General features: G+C 47.8%; 1 protein-coding gene across 2 annotated transcripts in view; it reads left to right on the top strand.

Annotated features, from left to right (window-relative positions):
* MYH11 (myosin heavy chain 11) overlaps window positions 1-24,776 on the top strand; it is a 91,210-nt gene that overhangs the window by 31,597 nt on the left and 34,837 nt on the right. The window contains exons 4-11 of one of the 2 annotated variants that reach the window (XM_028117443.2): window positions 6,376-6,478; window positions 7,908-7,928; window positions 9,958-10,050; window positions 11,255-11,318; window positions 14,273-14,371; window positions 17,378-17,521; window positions 21,697-21,792; window positions 23,853-23,971. In XM_028117443.2, the coding sequence (XP_027973244.1) occupies window positions 6,376-6,478; window positions 7,908-7,928; window positions 9,958-10,050; window positions 11,255-11,318; window positions 14,273-14,371; window positions 17,378-17,521; window positions 21,697-21,792; window positions 23,853-23,971 (739 nt within the window). The remainder of the gene's footprint in view (window positions 1-6,375; window positions 6,479-7,907; window positions 7,929-9,957; window positions 10,051-11,254; window positions 11,319-14,272; window positions 14,372-17,377; window positions 17,522-21,696; window positions 21,793-23,852; window positions 23,972-24,776) is intronic. The other variant, XM_028117441.2, reaches the window with a different exon arrangement.

Genomic DNA, 24,776 nt, shown 5'->3' with positions numbered 1-24,776 from the left:
CTCTGTGGCCCGTTGGGGAGTTCAGAAGGGGCGGCAAACATGAGCTGGGGGAGGACTGGGGGGTCCTGGAGATCATGGTGCTCATTTTGCAGTGAGAATGTCTGGTTCATCCCCCCGATTGCTGACCCCTGGGTGCGGGTCTTGTGGGAGAAACCCGTCTGGAGTTACTTGGCGCATGCAGGGGCTGAAGAGAGGGCCCTGGTCTCAGCTCATGGGGAGCCCAGGCTAGGCTGGGAGTGAGCCCACCCTGGCACAGGGGTCCTCAGACTGTTAGCCAACACTGCTGGCTGGCGAAGTAAAGTGATAGGGGGTGCTGGGGTCCCTTTGGCCCCTAAGCGATGTGACTATACTTGGCTGCCCCAAGCGAGGCAACATAGGGCCATTTTGGCTCCAGAACAGGCCAGATTTTCATTTTAGGGGCAGCCAGCGAGCTAGACAGAGAAGAAGGGAGTCTGGGACTCGGCTCTGCCATAATCTCACAGACAGCCACCTACCCTGTCTGCGCCTCAGTTTCCTTGCCTGTGAAGTAGACAGCTGCACCCACCTCACAGGGCGGCTGTGAGGAATATATGAGTTAATTCACGGAAAGCACAGCGCCCAGTGCCTGATGATGTCATTTAACGCTCAGCGAACATAACTGTTACTTGTCAGTTATTTTTAAAAGTGCAGCTTTGCCCTCAGCCATGCCAGGCGAAAGCAAGGAGAACCGTATGGGGTGACAGATGATGACTAGTGGCGAATCATAATCATGATAAGCTATGTCCATGATTATCTTAATGCATTTAGGCCTGGCTGGTAGATCTATAGCTAGCCACGTACAGACATTCATTGTGTCCTCAGACCAGAAGTTACAAATGCTAATGCCTCGGAGAGGCTGGTAGGGAACAGAAAGGGGTGGATTAGGTCAGGGGTGACATTAGGGAGTGGTGGGGACTGTGGCAAACTGGAAAGCTCACACCCATTCGAGGGGCAGCTGTGATCCTTCCCCAGACAAACTTATGCCATGGGAGAATGCTGATGAACTGTTCCCAGAGCTGGTTGGGTTTTTTTTTTTTTTTTTTTTTTCCCTCCCCAGGAGGATCCAGAACTCTAGATTTTAGAAAACACAATGATTGCCTCCTGCATGTGCTGATCTGCTCTTGCTTTTTCCACTCAGCAGTGGATCTTGGAGGGCGTTCTGTCTGATCATGCGTAATCCAGCCTCCCTCCTTGAGGCTGCCCAGAAATGCTGTGTTTTATTTAACCCCCCCTCTATGGATGGTAGCTGTGACTGTTTCCAGACTTAAAAAATATACATAAGTATATATAAATATATATATACAGTCGGTCCTTATTATTTCTTGATTCCATATTTGCAAATTCACCTACTTGCTAAAATTTATTTGTAACCCCCAACCAAGATGCACAGAGCCCGATGACGCACACGTTCCCAGCAGAGGGAGCTCTGCCTTTGTGTTTCAGCTCCCTGACTGTGTCCTTTGCGTGCTAGATTTAGTACCACAGTGCATTTTTGTGGCTTTTCGTTAGTGATTTCACTGTTAGTAACACACCCCACGCATCAGGCTACCACCTGCATCTTGCAGAGCTCTGCTCCCCCTCTGGCTACCCACCAACAGACCCCCTGGCCCCAGCCCCCCATCGTGCCGCCCTGATAGAGCCATAACAGACCCTCAGATGACCCTGATTTAAATGACTTACTCATTTCCTTGGCTAATTTCTGTCTCCCTCTCCTGGAACGTAAGCTCAATGAGGGTGGGACAGTGTCCTTGTCCCCTAGCATACTGCCCCTGAACATGGCCAGCGCCCAGTGAGTGGGCATTGGCTGTAGCCATTCAACTTTTATTTGCACATGTGTCCAGTTGCCCCCAAACCATCATCCGCTTAACTCTCCTTATTAAATTTCATTTGGGCTATTGTCACAATCAGCCAAAGTGACTTGAGGACCAACATGTTGATGGCAGGATATGAGCTTTTTCAAAATAATTAGGTGTCCAGGGGCGCCTGGGTGGCTCGGTCGTTAAGTTGGCTGCCTTCGGCTCAGGTCATGATCCCTGGGTTCCTGGGATCGAACCCCGCATCGGGCTCCCTGCTCAGCGGGAGGCCTGCCTCTCCCTCTCCCACTCCCCCTGCTTGTGTTCCCTCTCTCGCTGTGTCTCTCTCTGTCAAATAAATAAATAAATCTTTTTAAAAAATTAAAAAAAATAATTAGGGGTCCAGATAAGCCCAGTCGGGGCTCACAATTTACTATAGGCGATTATGCCATCAAGAAACTGGAAAGTGAGCAAATGTAATGTTTAGAGCTGAGTCCTGTGGTCTAGCATGTAGTTCATAGAGTGTGAACAAACAGGGGCCTAGGTGAGTATGGAGAGGCCCTGGGTTGAGAGAGAGCTATGTGTGCAGGGAGTAACCTGTATGTGACAAGGGGCTGGATTAAGAGAGAAGTGGGTAGTGGGGCAGGAGGTCAGAGGGAGCTGGGGGCGGGGGTCTTCTGGGCCCTGGGGAAGATTTTGAACTTTAATCTAAAATGGACAGGAAAGCGTTGGGAGACCACTGCCAGGGGTTGGCAAACTCTGACTGGTGGGCCAAATGCGGCCCTTCACTGTTGTTTGTAAATGAAGTTTTATTGACCACGGCAGAGCTGAGTAGTTGGGACAGAGAATGCATGACCCACAAAGCCTACAGTAGTATTTACTATCTGGCTCTTTACAGGAATTGGTTTGCGGACTCCTGGCTTATACAGTGGAAAAATAGAATAGGATTTATGTTTTAATAATAGTATGAATGTTGAAGATAATGATATAAACAGAATATAAACATTATATAAGCATTAATATATAAGTATTTATATAAGCATTAGGGAAGAAATGGTTATAAGTAATCATGGCTTGCCTTTTTGTATATCTGGCACTGTTCTAAACACTTTTATACATTCACTTATTTAAATCCTTACAACAGGGGCGCCTGGGTGGCTCAGTTGGTTAAGCGACTGCCTTCGGCTCAGGTCACGATCCTGGAGTCCCGGGATCGAGTCCCGCATCGGGCTCCCTGCTCGGCAGGGAGTCTGCTTCTCCCTCTGACCCTCTTCCCTCTCGTGCTCTCTATCTCTCATTCTCTCTCTCTCAAATAAATAAATAAAATCTTTAAAAAAATTAAAAAATTAAAAAAAAATAAATCCTTACAACAATCATGTAAGTGCTTTAATTATACCTATTTTGTAGGTAAGGAAACCAAGGCAAGGGAGTAGTTAAATGACCTGCCCAAGGTCACACAGGTAACTGGCCCAGCAGGGATTTGAACTCAGACAGTCTCACCTTGGGGCCGCTTGAGCTGTTCTGCTGATTGATGCTGTAGGGGAAGGAGGCATTGCTCCTGTCTAGAGACAGCATTCAGAACAGAGGCAATGCTTATCTGGGCTTTGCAGGGTGTGTAGGAGTTGAACAGCACAATTGCTAGAGGACCTCCCCGGCTACAGGGGCAGGAGTCCCATGAGGACCAGGGACTGAACAGCTCTGAAACCCAGAGCTAATTTGGCTTTGCTGCCAAGGGCTGACCACAGGCTGAAATGGACTTGTAAATGGTGTTCAACCCTAGGACCCGGGACCAGCCACATGATGTGTAAAATTACGCAAAATGAAAACGCAGAGCCCTTTACTCAAAAAGTATTAAGAATTTCAAGATGGCAACATCAGAACGCAAAGTCAAGCACAGGGCCCTCCCATGAAGCCAGCCCAGCTGGGGTTAAAGCGCCCGTTGCCTTTGGGGCAGGACTTGGCAGTGGGAGGATTACAAAGCCAGGAGGCCTGATACGGTCATGAGGAGGGAACTGGGCACCAAGTTCCCTACGAAATAGGACAGAGGTTTCGGGTGCGTCGTTCAGGAAGACATCTTTACCCCCGGAGTTCAGGGGTCAGAAAAGCAAAGATATTAATGTTTCTAAAGCAGCCCTGAGCACATCAATCTTCAGACATCCGTGGGCCTGGAGCTTTGGAGTTTTCTTTGGCACAGTTTCCCAGGACAATTTATTTTTATCAATTAAACTTAGAAACTGTTGAGCCAAGCAGCCCACATGGGGAGAAGCAGATTCCCAGAGTATATGTCTTGCTTCCCCTCCCTCGTAAGGTCAAAGGCCAGGGCCACAGTCATGGTCATGCCAATATCTTTGTTGTAAAAGAGAAGAGGTGGGAGAGGCTGAAAATAAAGGTGGAAAACGAGATTATTGTGGGAAAGGGGAGGATCTGGGGATCTGGACATTGCGTATACTGTCTTAGAGCTGTATAGGCTCAGGATCACCTATGGAGATGGCTTCCCACACTCAGATCTTCTCTCCTTCCTCTTGCTCCAACCAGAACCTGCCCCTTCAGTCTGGGGTGATGTCTGTCAAGCATTCTGATGTTAGCCTGATTGAAGTAATTCATACTGTGGTGTAAATGACTGAATGGCTTGGTTCATTGGTTCCTCTGGCCTTAGAAAGCAAGTTCCGAGAGGGGTGGGCCTGTGTCGTGGAATGACTAGGCAAATGTAGTAGAACGAGTCCTGACTGCACTGGAATCAGAGACCTGACTTTCAGTTCTGACCATGCCCTTGCCTCACTGTGTGACCTAGGGCAAGTTGCTTACCCACTCTGGGCCAGAGTTCCTCTTCTGTAATAACTGGGAAGTGGTCTATCCTATCTTCAGGATTGGGGGAGGGAGGCTAAAGGAGATAATGCATGTGAAACAATTAGCATGGGACCTCTCCGCCCCCTAAAAAAGCAACTCTCTCCTTAAAATTAAAAAAAAAAAAAATTTTTTTTTTTTAGACTCTATTTTCCCCTCAAGAAATAGGGATAATTGACTCCATGGTTCACAAAGTACCTCTGAGGCTACATGAAATGATGTGACCACTGGGATAACCATTAGGAAGAGGGAGAGGGCAAGTCTAAGGCCGGCGTTCCCGGAGATCAGACACTTGATATCCGGACATTGGGGCCCACAGCACTAGATCCAGAAATTCAGGGCACGTGTTTCTTTCTTTTTCTAGCTATGAGCAAAGTTGTTAATGGGTGCTTGGCAGGGCAGATTAATATCTTTCTTTCCTAATTAGGAAAAAGAGCAGGGACTGCATTAGTGCTGTGGTACTGGTTCAGGGTGGAGAACCTTGAGCTGACCTCGCGGTAGACACATTCTTTTCCAGACTTAAAAAAAAATTATCTCTTGCATATCAGAATATTCAGTGAGCTCAGAAAATGAGAGAGTCTAGGCAACTAAAGGAAAAACAAGAAAATGGGAGGGGAGGACGAGAAGGGAAGAAAGTTTTGGTTGAGGCCCTGTCCTTCCAATTCACCAGGAAGGATGGGAATTAGAGTCAGTACCTAGGAACCTAGAGTGAAGCAATCCCACCATGATGATCTTTGGTGGCCAAGAGAGGCAGGTGGTTCAAGAAGGCCCTTTGATTGAAAAAAAATCTGCCATATTCTAGGAGTGCTCTTTTGAAAAGACAAACAGTGCTCTGCTGATCTAAACATATCAGTCATTTATACTTTAGTGTGAATTATTTCAACCAGGTTTATCCTCAGATACTTGACTCAGATCATTAGCTAGCCATCTTACAATCAGAGTGGGCTTCTCCTGAGGAGGAAGGGACTTAAATCTGCCCAGTGATTGGTGGGATAACCTGTAAGGGAAGCTTCTAAAAGTTTTACCGTAGGGTCTGGCACTCTAAGAGGTACCTGTTTCCTTCCCAGAAGGCTGCCCTTTGCCTGATCTTTCTATCTGTCAACGAAGCTCATGATGCCTTAAAAGTAGGTGATTTGCAGAGAAACTCTTCTGTGTGGTACTATAATGATGGATTCATGTCACGTTACGTGTGTCCAAACCCACAGAACGTCCAGCACCAAAGCATGAACCCTGATGTAAACTCCGGACTTTGGGTGATGATATGTCAGTGTAAGTTCATTGATTATAACAAATGCACCGCTCTGACGGGGGGGTGTTAGTCACGGGGGGAGGCTGTGCACATCGAGGGACAGGGGGATAGAGGAACTCAGTGTACTTTCTGCTCGACCTTGTTGCGAACCTAGAAAATGCTCTAAAAAAATAAAATATTTTAAACAAAAAGTAGATGATTCCAGATAAACCTAAGTTTGGACCTTGGTAGGAAAACTCAGTTTTTCTTTCTTCCTCTTTGCATCCGAATCCTTTCCTGGGCCCTCTCGGGAGTCGTTCATTGAGGTGGCGGCTAGCATTTGAGGCCCAGCCCAGCTCTGTGCCGGTGCCATGACCTTGGGCAAGTCGCTTCCCCTCTGGGAGCCTCCCTTGCCCTACCTGGCAAATGGCCCAGAGCTCTAGAACGAGAATAGGCTTATTTCCAGTGGCTCACTGTTCCCATGTCTTTCAGAGGGGAGTCCGGAGCCGGGAAAACGGAAAACACCAAGAAAGTCATCCAGTACCTGGCCGTGGTGGCCTCCTCCCACAAGGGCAAGAAGGATACGAGCATCACGGTGAGTACAACTCCTGTTCAGTGGCTAAGGCCCAGCACATGGGTCTCTGGGCTCCGTTGAGAGGCCCTGGATCCATGTTTAATGGGCCCCTTGCCCGGCAACTCACAGGAGGAGTCTTTTTCCAGCTGGGTGGGCCCTTTGGCTCTGGCCGATTCCTCGCCTCAGCCCCGATCATCATCCTGAGGGGTCCTGTTTCATGACTTGGGCGCTGTAGGGCTTTTAGCAGCATCCCGACCTCTCCCCCACAAGATGCTGGTAGCAACATCTCTACCGAGCCGTGCCGGCCGAAAACGGCCCCTGGCATCGCCAGGTGTCCTCTGGGGCACCCAGATTGAGAACCGCCCTGTAAACGAATCTCTGTAAACTCCCTAGGACTGGACGCCCCTGTCACTCCTCCACGTGCCCCTCTGACTAGGACCCCAGGGGATGGGAGTAGCAGTGTCACTCAGCTATGGGCTTTGGTCCAGGGCCGTGACCGCGCGTCCCCTGAGTGCTGGGCATCGTGGGCTGGGGTCCGGCCATGAGTCCCAGCGATGCTGTCATTCAATTCACCGGGCTTCTAGACGGGTGGGAAAGAGGGATCGCTGTCAGATAATCCTACAGGTAAACCCACAATGGCGCAATTTGAGGAAAAGAAGAGCAAGTTTCTAGAATCATCCCTCCTGGGGTCCATCCGTCTCTTCTTCCTCCCCCATCTTAGCCCCTGCCTCATCTGTCCCCGAGGAGGGGACACGCAGTGGGGCTGCTTGAGGGACTTGCCGGCGCCTCTGTCTGGAGGTTTGGGGCTGGGGAGATGGCAGCGTGGAGGCCTGAAGACAGCTTGGGGGTCTTGCTTTCTAGACCTCACAGACGGCTCTGGATCCATCACAGAGACAGCTTGTCTGGGGCGGGCACCGCTTGTGGCTCAAACCGCCCCCCCCTCCCTCCAACAAATGCAGGAAATCCCGCATTTCCAAACTATCTCTGGCACAGTGTATAGGAACACGTAACCCTAACGGTTAAGTTTACACGGCCATGAAACATTGCTTCCTGCTGCCTCTTCTTTCCCTATAATAGTCAACGTAAGACATAACAATACTTAAAAATGACTGATCTCTACCAAGGGCCTACGATATGCCAGACACTTTTTTCTCTGCCTCTGCAAACCCATCTCAGTCAGTATCTCATTGATCACATTTCAAGAGCCCACCTTGGCCCCCGCAATGACAAAAACTTTTGAAATGTCTGAGTCTCTGAGAAATTCTTACAAGGAACGAGTGAAACAGAAAGGAACCAGGATCAAAGAAAAGTTGCTGCCCCCCCAATTACCTCGGGGGCTCCAGGCTGTCTGGGAAGAGGGCGGGATTGCAGTCCTAATTCTCCAGCCCCGGACGTGCACGTGATTGGAATGACTCTGACATTTGTTTTATACTGTATTGTTCAACTACAGCAGGGCCCAGCTCTTGCCTACGTGAGTAACTAAGAGTGTTTTCCTGGTGTGTACGGGAGGCACGGAGTGTATTTAGACCTGCATGCTCCTGTTGCACCCACTGAAGTCCTGTAGCTGATGGTAGAAGGGGAGGGGACCCCCGAGTTTTCACAGCCCAAACCAACCAGCTCACCCAAGTGCCCTCCAGTGGGGGGTCCGATGCCAACGAGTGGGGTGGGGGGCCCCGGGCGCCACCCGCGGGACTCCCCTTGGAATTCTCCAGGTTTTCCTCCAGCCTGGAATGGAATTCTCCAGTTCAGAATGAATCCCGCCCCCCACCCTTCCCACCAACGCATCTACCGCCGGTACCCCTGATTGGACCGCCCTAGAAACATCTGTCCCCTCTGGTTGAGCATTTTAGGACACTCTGGCCCTGAAGCTTCCCTGGCTTGATTGACAGTCAGTTAATGGCACTGCTGTGGCATGCCTCCCTCCCTCCCTCCCTCCTGCCTGCCATCATCCCTACGTTTCTCCCCTGAGCCCCGTCCCCTGCGCACCGATGTGTCCCCGTGCATGTGTGTGCAGTGCGTGTCTGTCTTTGCATGCTGGTTGCTTGACCCAGGGCTCCAGAAACAGGAGACTTGGAGTTTGCGATGCACTAGCTTTGGTGGCACGGTAAGGCCCCAGCTATGCGACACCCAACGGGGTCCTACCTGGACCTCTGCAGATGTAAACTCATCTCTAACGCAGAGCTTGGGGGGCTGGCGTATGGGTCCCCTTCTGGAAGAGATCCTCAGAGGTCCTAGCTTGTGCTAGGATCACACTCAGTCCATCTTAGTGAGATCCTGGGAGGCCGTGTCATGGATGGATCAGAAGGAGAATCAGGATTCTTATTTGGGATCTAATCCTGTGTGACCCTGGCCAAGTCACTTAACTTCTCTGAGCCACAGTCTCATCATCCATACAATGAGCGGTTGGGACCAGATGTCCATGTTTAAAGCTCTCCTGAGAAGGATCTTTTGGTCCCATCAGCTGGAATTCCCATTCTAGAAAGGGAACCTTTGAATAAACACAGAAAAAAGTAGCCGCTTCCTGTCCCCTTTAGGGACAGCTACCCATGATGCCCTCCTGGTGGACAGAGGCACAGGGAGAGAACTGTGCACTCCCACTTCCTTCTAGAACCGTTCCCAGCTTCTTTTTAGCCCCGCCCTGGTGCCCTGAGGAAAGGGACCGGGAATTCACAGAGGGAGCAAGGAGGAAACCCGCAGGTCCCAGCACTTCCCAGGGGAGGCCCAGAGGAAGAGCTTGGATGGGGAGGCCACTGGGCCAGTCTGCAACCGCCATGTTCTGGGGCTAGGCAAAAGCAACTCATCGCTTTCCTGGCATGACTTAACTTGTTGGCCCTTTCCTGCCATGATTAATCACGTGACCGCGTTTGTGCACAGGAGTCCCCTCAGAGGGGGCCGATGGGCTGTGTACAGTCTCAGCTGCATTTAACCTGATGAATGGAGCTCAGGCAACCTGCTTTGAAGCTTTGTTCTGCAGTCGGTTAAGAGTATTCCCGGTGGGTTTTGTGCATTCCTTATTTGCCTTCCACAAAATACTTCAGAAAACTCGTCCTGAGAAAAGAAAACTTGCAACTTAAAAAAAAAAAAAAATCACACTAAAACCATCAGGAGGAGGATTGTAGTGGTTAACTTGAAGACAGCTGCTTGTTAAATGTGCGCAGCAGCAGAACTGCCATGGACAGCAGCGCAGGTTGTGCCCTGCACAACTCCACGGAGCACAGTTCATTACAATGTAAATGACGTCTTCAGCATTGTGCAGTGGTTCAGAAAGTGGCCTTCCTGGGGAACAGATGTCTTAGCTATCAGAAAGCCTGGCCGGTTGCTTCTCTTCTGAAACCCTGGAGTAAATCTGGACATTAGCATTGGAGTCTCAAACAGGATAGGAGATAGGATAGGAGAGAACCTGTAGGTTAAGGGCAGAGTTTTGGGGCAACCACCATCTAGGGCAGAACTGTCAATGCCTGGGTTACTTTCTCCACTAACTAGATGTGAATAAATTTTAGGGTGAGCTGGAAAAGCAGCTTCTGCAAGCAAACCCGATTCTGGAGGCTTTTGGCAATGCCAAAACGGTCAAGAACGACAACTCTTCACGATTTGTAAGTAGCAAAACTCCTGTGGTGTCCCCACCTGCCTGAGAACGCAGAGTCTGTGTGCGCAGGGAGCCTGAGACAGAACGGGTGGAGGAGTACCTCACAACAGCATTTTGCTCGTACCTTCAGTCCTGTTGTGACCTTTCAAGGCTGCAAGGGCTCCTGCCACACATCCCTTCATTCATTCATTCATTCATTCATTCATTCACTCAACAGATATTCATTTTGTTTGTATACGAGGCACCTGTTAGGCATTTGACATTTATTCAGTAACTAGTTACCGAGCTCCTGTAGGTGCTAGACATTTAATACTCATCCATTTATTCAGCAAAACACGAATTGAGCACCCACTATGTACTAGGCACGTACATCCTTCAGCAAGTATTTATTAGGCACCTACTGTGTATAATCATTTGTACACTGTTATATGCACCATCCTCTTGCTTTTTCCTTTGCTCAGTTTTTATTAAGCACCTGCTGTAGACCAGATGCTGAACCAGCTCACAGGATTGTGGCAAATAGTTCAGAAGCGGTTCCTTTGTGAGGCTTGTGGCCTAGTTGGGGAGCTGACGGCCAACGAGGCTGGAGGTGCCACCTTCTCACGTACACTTCCCCAGACTCCAAGGGGCTCCCTTTCTCACTTGAGCCTCACAGGGGCAGGAGAACCCTGAAAGTGGGTGGTTAATGACTCGAAGACCTGGTTCGCCTGTCCCAAGGAGGACTGATTCCCAGCTGGATGAACTTGAGCCTGGTGGATTATGGCGGGGCCCTCCTGCTTCTGGGCAGGGGGCAAGGAGGGAGCCCTCCAGCCACAAAATTTGCCTTGTCCGTAGTTGTGGCTCTACCTCTTAGGAGCACTGGCCCATTGGGCAGGTCATACTACCTCTCTCAGCCTCAGTTTCCCCACCTTTAAAACGAGGATAACCAGGCCCAGCTGAGGGGCGTTGCAAGAGCCAAATGAAATTGATCTGTGAATGTGTTTTATAAGTTCCGCTGTTGCTACGAGGCCCGAAATCGTCCCAGCTCAGCAGATGGTGGTTCCTTCCGACATGCTGACCCGTGAGGTTCTGAGGGTTTGCAAGAAACTCTCTGTCCCCTCCCCAGCCCTCAAATGCTCCCTGACGTCTCTCTCTCCACTTACCTGCAGGGCGGGGGTGAGGACCTGAGGCTGGGGAGCTCCCCCCCGTGAACTGTGTTTTCCTGTTGGCAGGGCAAATTCATCCGCATCAACTTCGATGTCACTGGTTACATCGTGGGAGCCAACATTGAGACCTGTATCCTTTGCTGAGCCTGGGTCACACGGGACCTGTCCCGCAACCCACCTCCTGCCCCCAGCCTGAGAGGCCCCAGAAAGGTGGACGAGCTGCCCCTCGCTCCCCCCCCCCACACCCCGTTCTTGGGTTCCTTCCAGAACAGATCTGCCCTGGGGTTGTTGTCTCTTGATAGCAGGCAAACGTAAAACCCAAACAGCCTGCCTTTGATTCTGGGTTGACCTCTCCTTAGCTGAGTGACCTCAGACCAGTTACTCAACCTCTCTGTGCCTCATCAGTGCAATGGGGGGGTGATGCTTCGCAGAGCTGTTGTGAGAATAAAGTGAATTAACTCACATAAAGCAATTAGAACCACGCCAGGGGCAGAATGAGGCTGGTTGAGTATTGGCTCTGGTGTGATCGTCACTTGCTCCTTTTTGAGCCCGTGGACCCCTTGTCCTGCCTAGGGACCTGGTCTGTAACCAGTTTCCAGCCCAGAGATAGGAAATTGGTGAAGACAGAGCTTGCCCAGGGGAATAGCAGTGGCTGTGAAGGACCCAGAGAGCATCATTGTTGAGACTCTGGATGGCAAAGTGAGCCACTTGGAAATTTCTGGACTCGGGGACCAAGTCTACGGCTCAGTGATTGATCAACCCAGAAGCATGACAGGTGCCTCTGAGGCTCAAGGACGTTGTATTTTTCTAGCTGCTCGTACAGCATTTGCTTGGCACTTGTGGGACCCTGGGGAGTGTTGTAGTTGGATTTTGGTGCCCTGGGTGAGGGAGGACTTCAGAGCGGCTCAAGTCTTGTCCATTCTCCGCTCTGCCATGTCAGCTGTGGGGCTTGGGGCAAGTCGCTTAACCTCTCTGAGCTTCGCTTTTGCCCCTGTGAAATGGGAGTGATAACAGCCTATGTGTGGAGCTGTAGTTCAACTGTGGTTCCGTGGAAGGACCGGTACGGCCCTTGGCCCAGGGCTCGGCCCACCGCAAGCATCTGTGGTTCTTGTGCCGTCATCAACTTTTGTCATTTTTTTTTTTTTTAAGAGAGAGAGAGAGAGCACACATGTGGGTAGGCAGGGAGGGGCAGAGGGAGAGGGAGAGAGCGAGAGCCTCTCCAGCCGACTCCCCACCGAGCACGGAGCCCGATGTGGGGCTCGATCTCACGACCCTGAGATGACGATCTGAGCTGAAATCAAGAGTCAGGCGCTTAACTGACTGAGCCACCCAGGTGCCCCCAACTTTTGTCATTTTCTATTTTAATCCACCCAGACGTTGTTCCCGAGAAAATCAGCATCCATCCAGTATGAAATGTCTGCATTCATCTAGAGAAGCATCCACAGCAAGTGTTAGCTCCTTAAACTGGCACGTCAGAATCGGGTTTATGTGACTGGAAAATGGGCAAAACCCTAACTGCTGAGGCACAGAGGGGCGAGCATTTCCTCCCTATGCCCCCCAGGTGCCCCCCCAGATTAGACTATGTCTGGCCACACAGGGTGGTTTTCCCCTCAAGGCCACTGATGATACAGGTCCACAAATTCTAAAATCCAGAAACTTCTGAAAACCGAAACTCAGCTGATGGCAAAACCTGCTGAGCCCACAAGAGGCTATTTGTAGTCTCCCTTTTCCCCTCAGGAGAACAGTGATGTCTTTTGCTGCGGGAGTATTAATGGGCTCCCTCGGCGCCATTGGGAGTGTCCTAGGTTACTCATATCGTATATCCACAGTGGTCCAAAATCTAGCAAATCCTGAACCTCTTCTGGCCCCAGGGCTGAGAAAAGAGATTGTAGAACTTCTGGCATTTTGATGATCATTAACCTTATGCAGGGGTTGCTGTGCGTTGGGCACCAGCCTGGGCCCTTGGCACATAGTATCTCATTTAATTCTGGCCCAACTCTGAGAGGTAGAGATGCTGTCTCTGCAGAGGACCCAGCCGGGCCCTGACCTTCTGCTGGGATGCCGATGAGTAGGCCGTGGGCACCGGTGGGCCAGCGGGATTCTGACTCTTTAGATGTAAAGGAACAGCTTCCTGTTTGTTTTGGAGGAAGCAGGCCCCAGGCTGTCAACCCACCACTCTGAGACCAGGTGCCCGCCATGGGCTGAGCCCCCCACGATCTTGGGTCTGCATGGCCAGCCCACCCAGGGAGAAATCTGTCTTACAGCCTGTTCTTGGAGCCCTGCACACGCTTCTCAGCTGTTCATCTCCTATGTTCACGGCAAGTCTCGGGGAGAGACCCCTCCCTCTGGCCTCAGCTTCTGCCCTTCAGATCCGTGGCCGGCAAAGTGCATAGCCCGGCAGCAGCACCTGCCTCACCTGTGAGCTTGTTAGAAATGCAGGCTGTGGGCCCTGCCCCTGTGGACACAGGGCTCCAGGGTTGGGCCGGCCCCCTGGATTTTAACAAGCCTTCTAAGGACGCACAGTTGGAAGTGCGCTGGAACAGTGAGGCAGCTTCTAGGCAGTTTTAGAGCTCCGGGAAGGCCAGCACTGCTACCTTGTGGGGCACAGGTGGGCCTGCCCTAACGTCCTGCAACATCGCACTTAGGGGTGAGGAAATCCACCTGGTACAACAGCCCAGCCACCCGTGTGCCCTCCACCCCACAATCCGGGACCCCCGTGGTCTCCATGCCGCACCACAGCAGAATGGGCTTTCCCCTTAGATGAATTAGGGGTGTGTTCACATTCTCTTTCCCGAGGCTAGTTGAACCCCACCCCCTCGGCCAGGGTGCTTTTGGCCACCACAGACGCGGCTTTGCCACTTGCTAGCTGTGTGCTCTTGGAAAATGACTTCCTTCCCCGAGCCTCTGTTTCCCTATGCTGAAAATGCAAATAAAATTTGCATTTACTTCCTCGGATAGGTTGTAAGGCTTAAATGAGATCTCCCCTCCTGCGGTTGGTGAGACAGGGATGGGGGAGGAAGGGTAGATTCTGGCAAAGGAAACACCGTGGTACCCCCAGAATTCTTAACTCCCACCTCAAATCAGATCTGCTGGAGAAGTCACGGGCAATTCGCCAAGCCAGAGACGAGAGGACATTCCACATCTTTTATTACTTGATTGCTGGAGCCAAGGACAAGATGAAAAGTAAGTGACCTGCAAGGACACATCACTGGGGGGCGGGGGGATGGGGTTCAGCCATCACCTTCGTCATGATCCAGGGTTAATAGATAGGCTATTAAAGCAGAGCCTCAGGTGCTGCCCAGGGGTATAACTATCTTTGGGCGGCAGGTGTGTGATTCCTCATCTCTGTTCAGTGAGTGTGGTTTCCGTTCGGGTCACATTTACTGAGCACCTGCTATGTGACACGGCCGACAGTAAGTCTAATTAGGTGTTAGATACTAACTAATCAAGTCCAATTGGACCCAGGCTGCCTTCCAGGAAGGGAGAAAGACAACTGTAGTATTTACCAGTTTATAAAACTTGGAAGTGTATAAGAGGCAGTTTCATAAGGAATTTGGAGGAGAAGGGGAGCTAAGCACTTTTCATTATACCTGTTTTGAAAGCCACCTTACGTGGCCTTTGTAGGGCAAGGGTCAACAAGCGATCCGTACAGGTCTAGATAATAAATGTTTTAGGCGTTTTGCAGGTGACGGGGTTTTGTCACAAGTACTCAGCTCTGCCGTTGTAATGCAAAGCGGCCATGGGCGGTATATAAATCATACAGCGCATAGCTATGTTACAATAAAACTTTATTTACAAAGTAGGCGGTATGCTATAGTTTGCTCACCTCTGTTGCAGGGAAAAATATTTTTTTAAAAGATTTTATTTATTTAGAGAGACCATGCGCGAGTGGGAGGAGGGGCAAAGGGAGAGGGAGGAAGAGAAGCTCAAGCAGTCTCCCCACTGAGTGCAGAGCTCGGCCGCGGCATGGCCCTGAGGTCACAACCTGAGCTGAAATCAACAGTCAGATGCTTAACCGACTGAGCCACCCCAGGCTCCCTGGGGGGAAAAAAAAATTTATTGAGGTATAACTAACATATAACATAGTAGTTTTAGGTATACAACATAATGATTCTGTATTTGTACATATTTCAAAGTGATCACTGCCATTAGTGTAGTTCACATCTGTCACCGGTAAGGCAAATACTTTTTTTTCTATAAATGCAGTATAGTATATACCAGATTCCAATAGGAAATTCTATGTTCTGAACATACAGTAACTCTTTAAAGAATATACAAATCACATAGCTGAAAAAAGGAATATATACATAGTGTAGTCTAAATTCTAGTAATAATTTTAAGACTAAAATTTTACGAGAGCAATACAAGCTTTGCTTCCTATCACTTTTGGGGCCCAGGGTTAGTTATTTTGCTTAAGAAACTTATCAAAGGGATGTGTGTGTGGGGACCTTTGCCGTGATGAGGTGTATTTCAATGTTCCGCCACTAGGGGGGAGACCTCATTCATTGTTTAGTCCTGATGCTTGGCGGTCTGGAGCGTATAATAGGGTCAGAGGTGAAGCGATTTTGGAAAAACAGGGGGGAGATGCTGAACAGATGTTGTACACTGGAAATTAGGTAAGTTATCAGTTACAGTGTGGGACATTATGAGGTGGCCCAGGGAGAAATGTGTATATCTCTCCCCCTCTTTGGCACCAAAGTCAAGAGTTTGCTTGTTTGGTGATCTAGGTTCCGGTTTTGCGCTCTGTCTCTAGTCTTCCAGAAATTGGGCAAGGATAAGGCTAACTCCTGAAATTCCTAGGGGCCATTTTTATTCTTGATGATAGATCTGGCTTCTAGAGAGGATCAACATTTGTAAATTTACCCAGAGTCTGGATAATGAAGTCTTGGCCAAGACCCAAATCCTTGTGACTTTAATCAGGCATTGCAGCTAATCCGAAGGCTGGAGTTAACAGGTGTCTTGTGTCAGTCCGCCCTCAGGCACCTTCCAAGTGACTTGACCCATAAAAGACCTTTGTTCAAAAAGAAAAGTATCTCGTTGACTTTTCTCCAAAACCATAATGAAATCCAGCCTCAATTAAAGATTGATCTGGAAGAGGACACTTGATGTATTGGAGGGTGTGCTAAAGGCAAATAGTACAAGAAAAAGAGAAGCAATTATAAGTTGGGGGGGGGGGCTGCTGAACAAGAACAGCAGCAAAATGTAACCGGAGAATACTGCTTTACAGAGAACCATGTTTCCTGTTATAAACAAGGAGTTGGCAAATGTTTTTAATAAAGGGCCAGATAGTAAATATTTTAGGCTTTGGGGACCATATGGTTTCTGTGGCAGCTACTCAAATCTGCCTGCCCCTGTAGCACGAAAGCTGCCACAGAAAAGAGACAAGGAAATGGGAGTGGCTGTGTTCCAATAAAACTTTATTTATAAAAACAACCAGCAGACTAGAATTGACAGAAGAGCTAAATCTTTATCCACCATTGCAGGGGATCCATAGATAATATCTCATTTCGAAATATCCAGAAGCAGCTTATTATAGATGATATATAAACACATTAGAATTTATATAAGCCTATATAATATATGACATATAGTATATACAAGCCTATGTTATATATAATTTCTATTAAGCTGTTAAATAGAGAGATAGTGGTTAAGTACAAGAGGAAGAGCTAAAAGAGATAAAAGCAGTACTATAGGGTAAGGTAGGAATTGGAAAAAGGGTGAACAGGGAATGGTGTTTTTATTATAAACCTTTTGGTAGTAATTGATTTTTAAAATTCATGTGTATTAATGATGTGATAAAGTTTCATAAGTGGATGGATAAATACTGATCTAACTATGCAGGCAGCTTTGTTCCTAAAGGCAGGGTGTTTTTGGACAACTGAGATAAAGGCATCCCTTCCTCCAGCTAGGTGCAACCCTGTGTCAGGCGACGTGGCTTAGCAGGTGGAGCCAAGGCTAGGTTTTAGCTGCCAGGTAACTTGGGGCAGTGCACAACCTGCACCACTGTATGAGGCCAGTGATGGCTGGTGATGCCTTCTGTGTGTTAGAGCAGAAGGAAGGTTTTAAACTGTACAAGTCTCGGGAAAGGGAACGAACTTAGGATGGCCCAGGTCCTTCACCAGGTTCATGCCTCTCATGTTCAAACTCCATCTTCCTGACCACCATCCCATCTTCCTCTCCTTCTAGATGACTTGCTTTTGGAGGGCTTCAACAACTACACATTCCTCTCCAATGGCTTTGTGCCCATCCCGGCCGCCCAGGATGATGAGATGTTCCAAGAAACCTTGGAGGCCATGGCGATCATGGGCTTCAATGAGGAAGAGCAGCTGTGTAAGTCTTCATGCCTTGAGGCTGGGTGCTGGTGAGGGGACCTAGAGTCATGCCTTCAGGACCACCAGAATTAGTTAGAGGCTCTTCTTGGGTTAGGACAGATTTCTGCTTGCTGGATTCCCTCCATTCCCTCAAAAAAAAAAAAAAAAAAGAAGGAGAAGGAAAATGAATATTGCCTTAGGTGGCTTATTGGTGTTTTAGAAAAGTGGCTTCATTCTGTTAGGCTGTTTCAGTTACAAGCAACCGACATTGGCTTAAGCAAAAAGGAAAATGATCCACTCACAGAGCTGGAAAGTTCAGGGATATGGGTTTCAGATACAATGGGTTCTGTGGTCTCAAAGGTTACCTCTAGAACCTGGTCTCTGAGCAATATCGTCTTTAGGTGGACAGCCATTTCTTGGCAGCAGAATGGCTGCTGAGGCTCCAGCCCTTGCATCCTTTGGGTTTATGTCCAGCAAAACAGATTGGATTCCCTGCCTGAGTCCCTGAATGAAGTCTCATTGACTCTTACTGGTTGGCTTAGATTGATGTGCATATTTCTGAGTTATTCACAATGATCCAGGGTTTTGGAAAGCTCTGAGTGGCTAATGTTATGGTCTCCGTTCCATTTTGGAGCTGGAGAGAGAGGACATTTGCCTCCTCAAGAACACAGGGGCACAGGATGGGTGGGGTCGGGGGAGTAACTGAGACAGTGGGTTTACTTGGGCTCTTCCTGGAAACTGCCTTCTGGTGATAGACCCATGTTGATCAATATCACCAACCAATGACCAAGAACACATTTGATTCTGAGACCAAGAAAGCTCAAAGAGATAATCTGGGTTTCCACACTGTGCTTCAAGAAATACTTGTCCTTCTGGGTTAGACGTGCCCCAGTGTTCAAGGTTAATCTCTTTTGGGAACACCAGGACACGGTTGTGGAAAATTTTTCTTCCTTCCCACGCCCACACCCCTTTGGAGCCCCAGAATAGTGCTAAGGTTGCTGAAATGCAGCACAGAGGGAGGGGCAGCTTCCCTCGAGATAACTGCGGGCCCAGAAAAAGCAGGCTCCGTGGGTCAGTGGACAAATGGGTGGTGTTTGTGGATTTTGGCCAGAGCCCCACAGCAGAATCCAATGTTAACAGCATTCCTTCCTGAATGGCATGGGCTCTCCCAGAATGATTTATTTTATTTGGGACACGAGTCATTTTTGCTTCTAATCTTTGCTTTCAACACACACACACACACACACACACACACACACACTCACACTCACACAATGATTAAGTACTTGCTGTATGCCAGGCATTTGCTAATGCCTCTTAAAAAAAAAAAAAAAGGTACCAAGGTGTCCAGTTTTAAATAATAAAAAACCAGAACAAACTAACATGTTGATCAATGAGGATTTATTCAATTATTATTTGGCCTTAAGAAAGAAAATGATGGCTTTCTAAATTGTTTTAGAACAACATGGACTTGTGGAAATGCTTTTAATATATTTAAAGCGAAGACATCGGGGGACAAAGCAATATGCTAAGTGCTTTATACACATTATTTAATATCAAAAGAACCCAGCAATGTGGCCATTGTTATCCCCAATTTGCAGCTGAGAAAATTGAGGCACAGAGAAGTGAAGGAACTTGCCCAAGGACACAGCATGTTGCTGGTGGAGCTGGGACTCCTTCTCGGGTCTCAGAGACTCCCAAGGCCCATTGTGTGATTCACTGTGCTCTGTTTTTGTCTGTAGAAAGGTGGTGTTTGTCCTTTAAACCCTTTCCAAAGTCTGTGTCAGAACCAAGGTATGGAAATCGAGGCTAGAAGGAGCCCAGGGTATTCTAAAACGTGGACTGGTGTCGTTATCAGTGCCATGGAATCCCACTGCGGGATATTGGTCCTTTTCTCTGCTCCTTTTCAATTCTCCTGATGACTTTCAAGAAGACAGTAAATAGCAGCTTGGCACCCACTAGGTCCTCAGCCCCTCTCTGGTCCTTGCTTATCCCCCCCTTTCACCATAGAGAGCAGATCCCCGAGCCCAGCATCTTGCTAGAATTTGATAATATTGTTCCTTCTCCCTGTATTTATTTTTATAGTCGCCATCTATTTATATGGCAAGGGAAGCTGATCTTTCACTTACCATACAGTTTCCTAGTAAAGTCAGCTTCAGGAAAGAGAAATGAGTGAAAGTATAGAAAAATGTTAAATGAATAGCAGCGTGGATGGAATGCTAAGTGAACGTTAAGATGAGTGTATGCAATGACAGATGCCCCAAGGGACACAGATGGTGGGGGGGGGCGGTGGGTGTGGAGGAGGGAGGTGGCCCCGCAGGGGACATTTTTGGTTCTCACAACTCAGGAAAGGGAACACTCCTGACACCTAGTGGTTAGAAACCAGGGATGCTGCTGAGCATCCTACAGACATGCATGGGGCAGCACCCCCTGCCCCCGCAAAGATTTATCTGACCCGTTGAGACCCCCCTGAGTTAGACTGCTTCCCTGGGCTCTGTAAACATTTCAGCAATCCTTAGTTTAAACTTGGAGTTTAAAAACTATTAGTATAGCACTTAACAGTTTACACAGCCCCTCTGGTATCGTTAAAAAGAAGGTGACTTAGTTGTTTCCCATCAAAAGAAGCTTTACTCATTTGGGGAGGAAGGGTTTCTGCAATAGTGAGTGGGAGCAGATGGGCTGGTGGTCAGTAACGGGGCCTTCCTCCTGCTGGGCTGGGCCAGAGCCCCTGAGATGTGAGGGCAGCTGTTGTGAAGGGCTGTCACCCCAAGTCTGGCCTGAGGAACCAGAGGAAGCTGGGATCTCAGGCTTTGTTCCCAGAACACAGTGATTTCTTCTTGGAAGCCAGAACCCTGGGGGATTTGCACATCTGTGTTAAACTAAAGGCAAGCATTTGCATTAATTAGTCATCTGTCTTTCCATCCTCCATCCATCCATCTGTCAACCCATCAGTTAGTCCATCTATACATCAATCCACTGATCAACCCATCTATCTATTGATCCATCCGTTGATTCGTCCATCTTCCTCTCTTCCTTCCATCCATGTATCCATGATCCATCTTCCATCCATCCATCCATCCATCCTGCATCCTCCATCCATCTTCCCTCCCTCCCCATGTGTGTCTGGACTGGACCCTGAAGTAGGCTTTGAGAATACAGAGATGATAGGACAATCTCCCACTCTCCCGCAACTCATGGTCTTGTGGGGATTTCAGACATAGGAGCCATTTTAACAGTAACATGGCTGAGTAGGGAGTCAGAGGGTTCCATGGGTGTGGGAACACATTGTTTTATCTGAAGACACTTGGATAACAAGTGGGAAAAAAAATTCCTCCTTCTCGATCCTAGCACGAGCACCTTGTACATGCAACCAGACAATATTAAGAAGCACAGGGTTTGTTGTTTTGCTTTGTTTTGTTTTTTGCTCTTTAAATATCTTTTATTGACATATAATTTACATTTAGAAAATTGTATATATCATAAATGCAGTTTGATTAATTAATGCCCCCTGAAGCTTCCCATAGCCCTTCTAATGGTTTCCCCCAAGCAAGGTTAACCATTGTCCTGACTTCTAATAGCATAGTTTTCCCTATTCTTGAACTTTCTGTAAGTAGACTTACGTAGTTATGTTCTTGTTTGCATTTGGCGTCTTTTGTTCAGCATTTGTGAGATAACAGTTTTATTGTTTGGTTGTAAATCATTCATTCTCCTTGCTGTATGGTAGGGGTTGATAAACATTTTCTGTAAAGGGTCAGATAGTAAATATTTTGTGGGCCATATGATCTCTGTTGCAACTGTTCAACTCTGCCCTTGTAACATCAGACAGCTACTGACCACATATAAATGAATGATTGTGGCTGAGTTCCGATAAAACTTTATTTACAAATGGCAGGCAATGGGCTGGAGTTTGGTCCATGGGTTGGTCCAACCCCTGGTGCACACTATTCCTTTATAACACATGATTTTTAGCAACCATCTGAACATATTCTGCTATCCCTAGCCAGGTTTTCTACCATGATAGCAGGGAATTAGGTTAATTTGCCTTTTTTTCTAGACTTAGGAGCTCAGAACTGAGTCTTTTTGGGAGAGGGAGGTAGGTTGGCCGTACGATCCCCAATAACTTTAGGCTCTAAACCTCCAGAGCATCTTGGTGTTGACGTCTGTGTCTTACCCACTCTTCTCTTCTCACCCCAGCCATACTGAAGGTGGTGTCGTCTGTCCTGCAGCTTGGAAATATTGTCTTCAAGAAGGAAAGAAACACAGACCAGGCATCCATGCCAGATAACACAGGTGCTTCTTGCCTTTTCTGAATAAAATGACAACTTCTGTGATGGGAAGGAGGGTCACATGAAGTCCTTTGTTATTTTTTGGATGAGGGTATTAACAAGAGCTAAACTAACTTATTTTCACTGACTTTTGTCTTTTTTAGACTTTTTACTGCGGACGATCCTACGGTGGGAAGTTCTTGAATCAGAGCGTGGGCCGGGGGGGAGGAGAAATAATAGTTTTAGATCAGACAGGAAGGACTCTAACCCTGCCCCCATCATTTGTTTTATTAGACAAATATTTTTGACCATGTACAATCTGCCAGGCGCTGGGGTTCATCAAGAAGCCCCATAAGAACAGCCCCATTCCTCGTGGCACATACGGTCTTGCTGGGGGGACAGAGCTCAAGTTTCTCTGCAATTAGAGTTGCCAGATAAAATATAAGATGCCCAGTTAAACCTGAATTTCAGATAAACAACAGATGTTTTTATTACAAGATATATCATTTTATAATATATTGTATGTTCTATGCAATATTTGGGACATAATTATACCTTGTAAATGTTGGTTATTCGTGTGAAACTCAGGTTTAACTAAGCGTCCTGTATTTTCTTTTTTCTAAATTTGACAGGCTTACCTGCAAATAAGCAGTGTTTTGTGTTATGGAAAGATTGCGTGGTTACCCCCATGCTTGTGGGTGGGTGAGCCAAAAGGATAATTTAAGTCCCTGGCTTGTCCAGCTGCTGTCTCCACACCAGGGGTGCAGGCTGTATATGGTGCTGCTTTTGGAAAGCTCCCTAGAGCTTACCCTCCGTTGTACCTGCCCGTTGTTTCTCATGTGGTATACTCCAAAATATGGCAAGTGAAAGGACTTCTCTCACCGAGGAGAAAACTCCAGGGAAAGACAAACCAAAAAAGCCCCTCTTGCACAAAAGAGACAGGATGAAATCCTAAAACCACACCAAGTATCGTCTGCCACACACATGCAAACCATCAGGCACCACTAACCTTCATGTGGTGGATGATTATTATTTTCTTTTGAAGAAAAGGTTTAAAATGAGGAAGTGCATAATATAACAAGAGTCCACCGTCCAGAACTGACATTTGTGAATGTGTTCTGATACTGCTTTGTCTTTCAAATGAAACCAAGTAGCCGACAGTGACATCCCCCCCTCCGCCCAGCGGGATCCCCAGGGGGTCCCATTCTCCCCCTCACGCCTCCAGGCAACCACAACTATATTTTACTCTGTCCCTTTCTGATTGCATTTTTATGCTTTCACACACGTGTATCTAAACAATATATGGTGTTGCTTTGTGGGTGTGACTTTAATTTACGAGAGCGATGTCACCCTGGAGGCACCATTCTGCAACTTTTCTCTATACTCACCATTGCCTGGAGCCGGGTTTCTGAACAGTAGCGCCCCCTAGTGTGACAACCAAAAATGTCTCCGATCATCGCCAAATGTCCTGTGGGGGCAAAATCATCCCCAGTTGAGAACCACTGGTCTAGAAAGAAAGAGAAAACGAGAGTCGTTCCTTTACCTGCTGTTGGGTGCACATCTTGTGAAAACACCGTGATATATTTGTTTGTTTCCATATTAATGGACATTTAAGTCGTTTCCAGTATTTTTCCACCACAAATAATGGTGCAACACAGATCTTGGCACAGTGGGACACTCTTTACATGCCTTACCTCATTTAATCGTGTTGACAACCCCACAAGGTACCAGATGGCCCACGCTTTTTACGAGCTGAGAAAAGCAAGGCCCTAGGAAGTTAAATAGCTTTTCCAAAATCACCTGGTTAGGAAGTGGGAAAGGGTCAAGAACTTGAATCTAGGACCGTCTGACCCTAAGCCCCCACTTGGGGCATACCTCCATCCCACCTCTTAGCAAAACACTGGGGATGAGGTCACCAATGACAGTGGTTTCCAGGACTCTTTCATGCTATGTTCACTACCATCATGCTCCTTTTCTCGAAAAATATCCAATGTATGCACAGGTCACGAATATCCCAAGTGGTGTGCCTTCCTTCCTAAGCCTTCTCTTTTGTGATACACTTAATATGCTTTTTCTTCCATCCAGCTGCTCAGAAAGTTTGCCACCTCATGGGAATTAATGTGACCGATTTCACCAGGTCCATCCTGACCCCACGTATCAAAGTCGGACGGGATGTAGTACAAAAAGCTCAGACGAAAGAACAGGTAATGATGCACTTGCTGTTTATTTTTGCATGTGAAATGATTTCTATACTTGCTATTTATTTCTGCAGAATCTTCCTTCCATCCATCCATCCATCCATCTGTTCATCCTCCCATCCATCCATTCATCCATGCATGCATCTCTTTATCCATCCATCCACTCATCCATCCATCCGTCCACCCATCCATTTATACATTTACCCATCCACGTATCCATCCCTCCGTGTACACGTACATCTGTTCATCCATCAATTCATCCTTCTATCCACCTGTTCACCCATCCATTTACCCATCTCTTTTCATCTCTTTTCATCTCTTTTCATCCATCCATCCATTTATCCATCCATCTGCTTATCCACTCATTCACCCATCCATGTGTTCAACCGTCCATCCGTCCATCCATCCATCCATCCATCCATCCATCCATCCATCCATCCTTCCATCCATCCATCTGTTTATCCATCCATCCAGTCATCCATGCATCCATACATACACCCATCTTTTTAGCCATCTGTCCATTTCCTTAACCCTCATCCATCCACTACTAGAATATTCAAAGTCCCATATCAGGTTTTAAAGATCCATTACTGAACAAGAACAGCACAGTACCTCACTCATGATCTCATCTTGATCTCTTAGTTGTACATACAAGGTCAGACCTAAAAGATACATTTTTGAAAATGATTGTGTACCCTTTCTAGAGGCAGAACTGACCACTTCTAAATGGTCCCTGTAATGGAAACAGACCTACTCAGATCCAGGTCCCTCTGATAGGAAATATTCAATTAGCCACACAGTCAGTCCTTAG

The sequence above is a fragment of the Eumetopias jubatus genome, unplaced genomic scaffold (assembly GCF_037043125.1).
Source record: "Eumetopias jubatus isolate StellerSeaLion01/CBP00866 unplaced genomic scaffold, mEumJub1_p1.0 scaffold_12, whole genome shotgun sequence".
NCBI lineage: Eukaryota > Metazoa > Chordata > Mammalia > Carnivora > Otariidae > Eumetopias > Eumetopias jubatus.
This window is presented reverse-complemented; position numbering and strand designations above follow the sequence as displayed.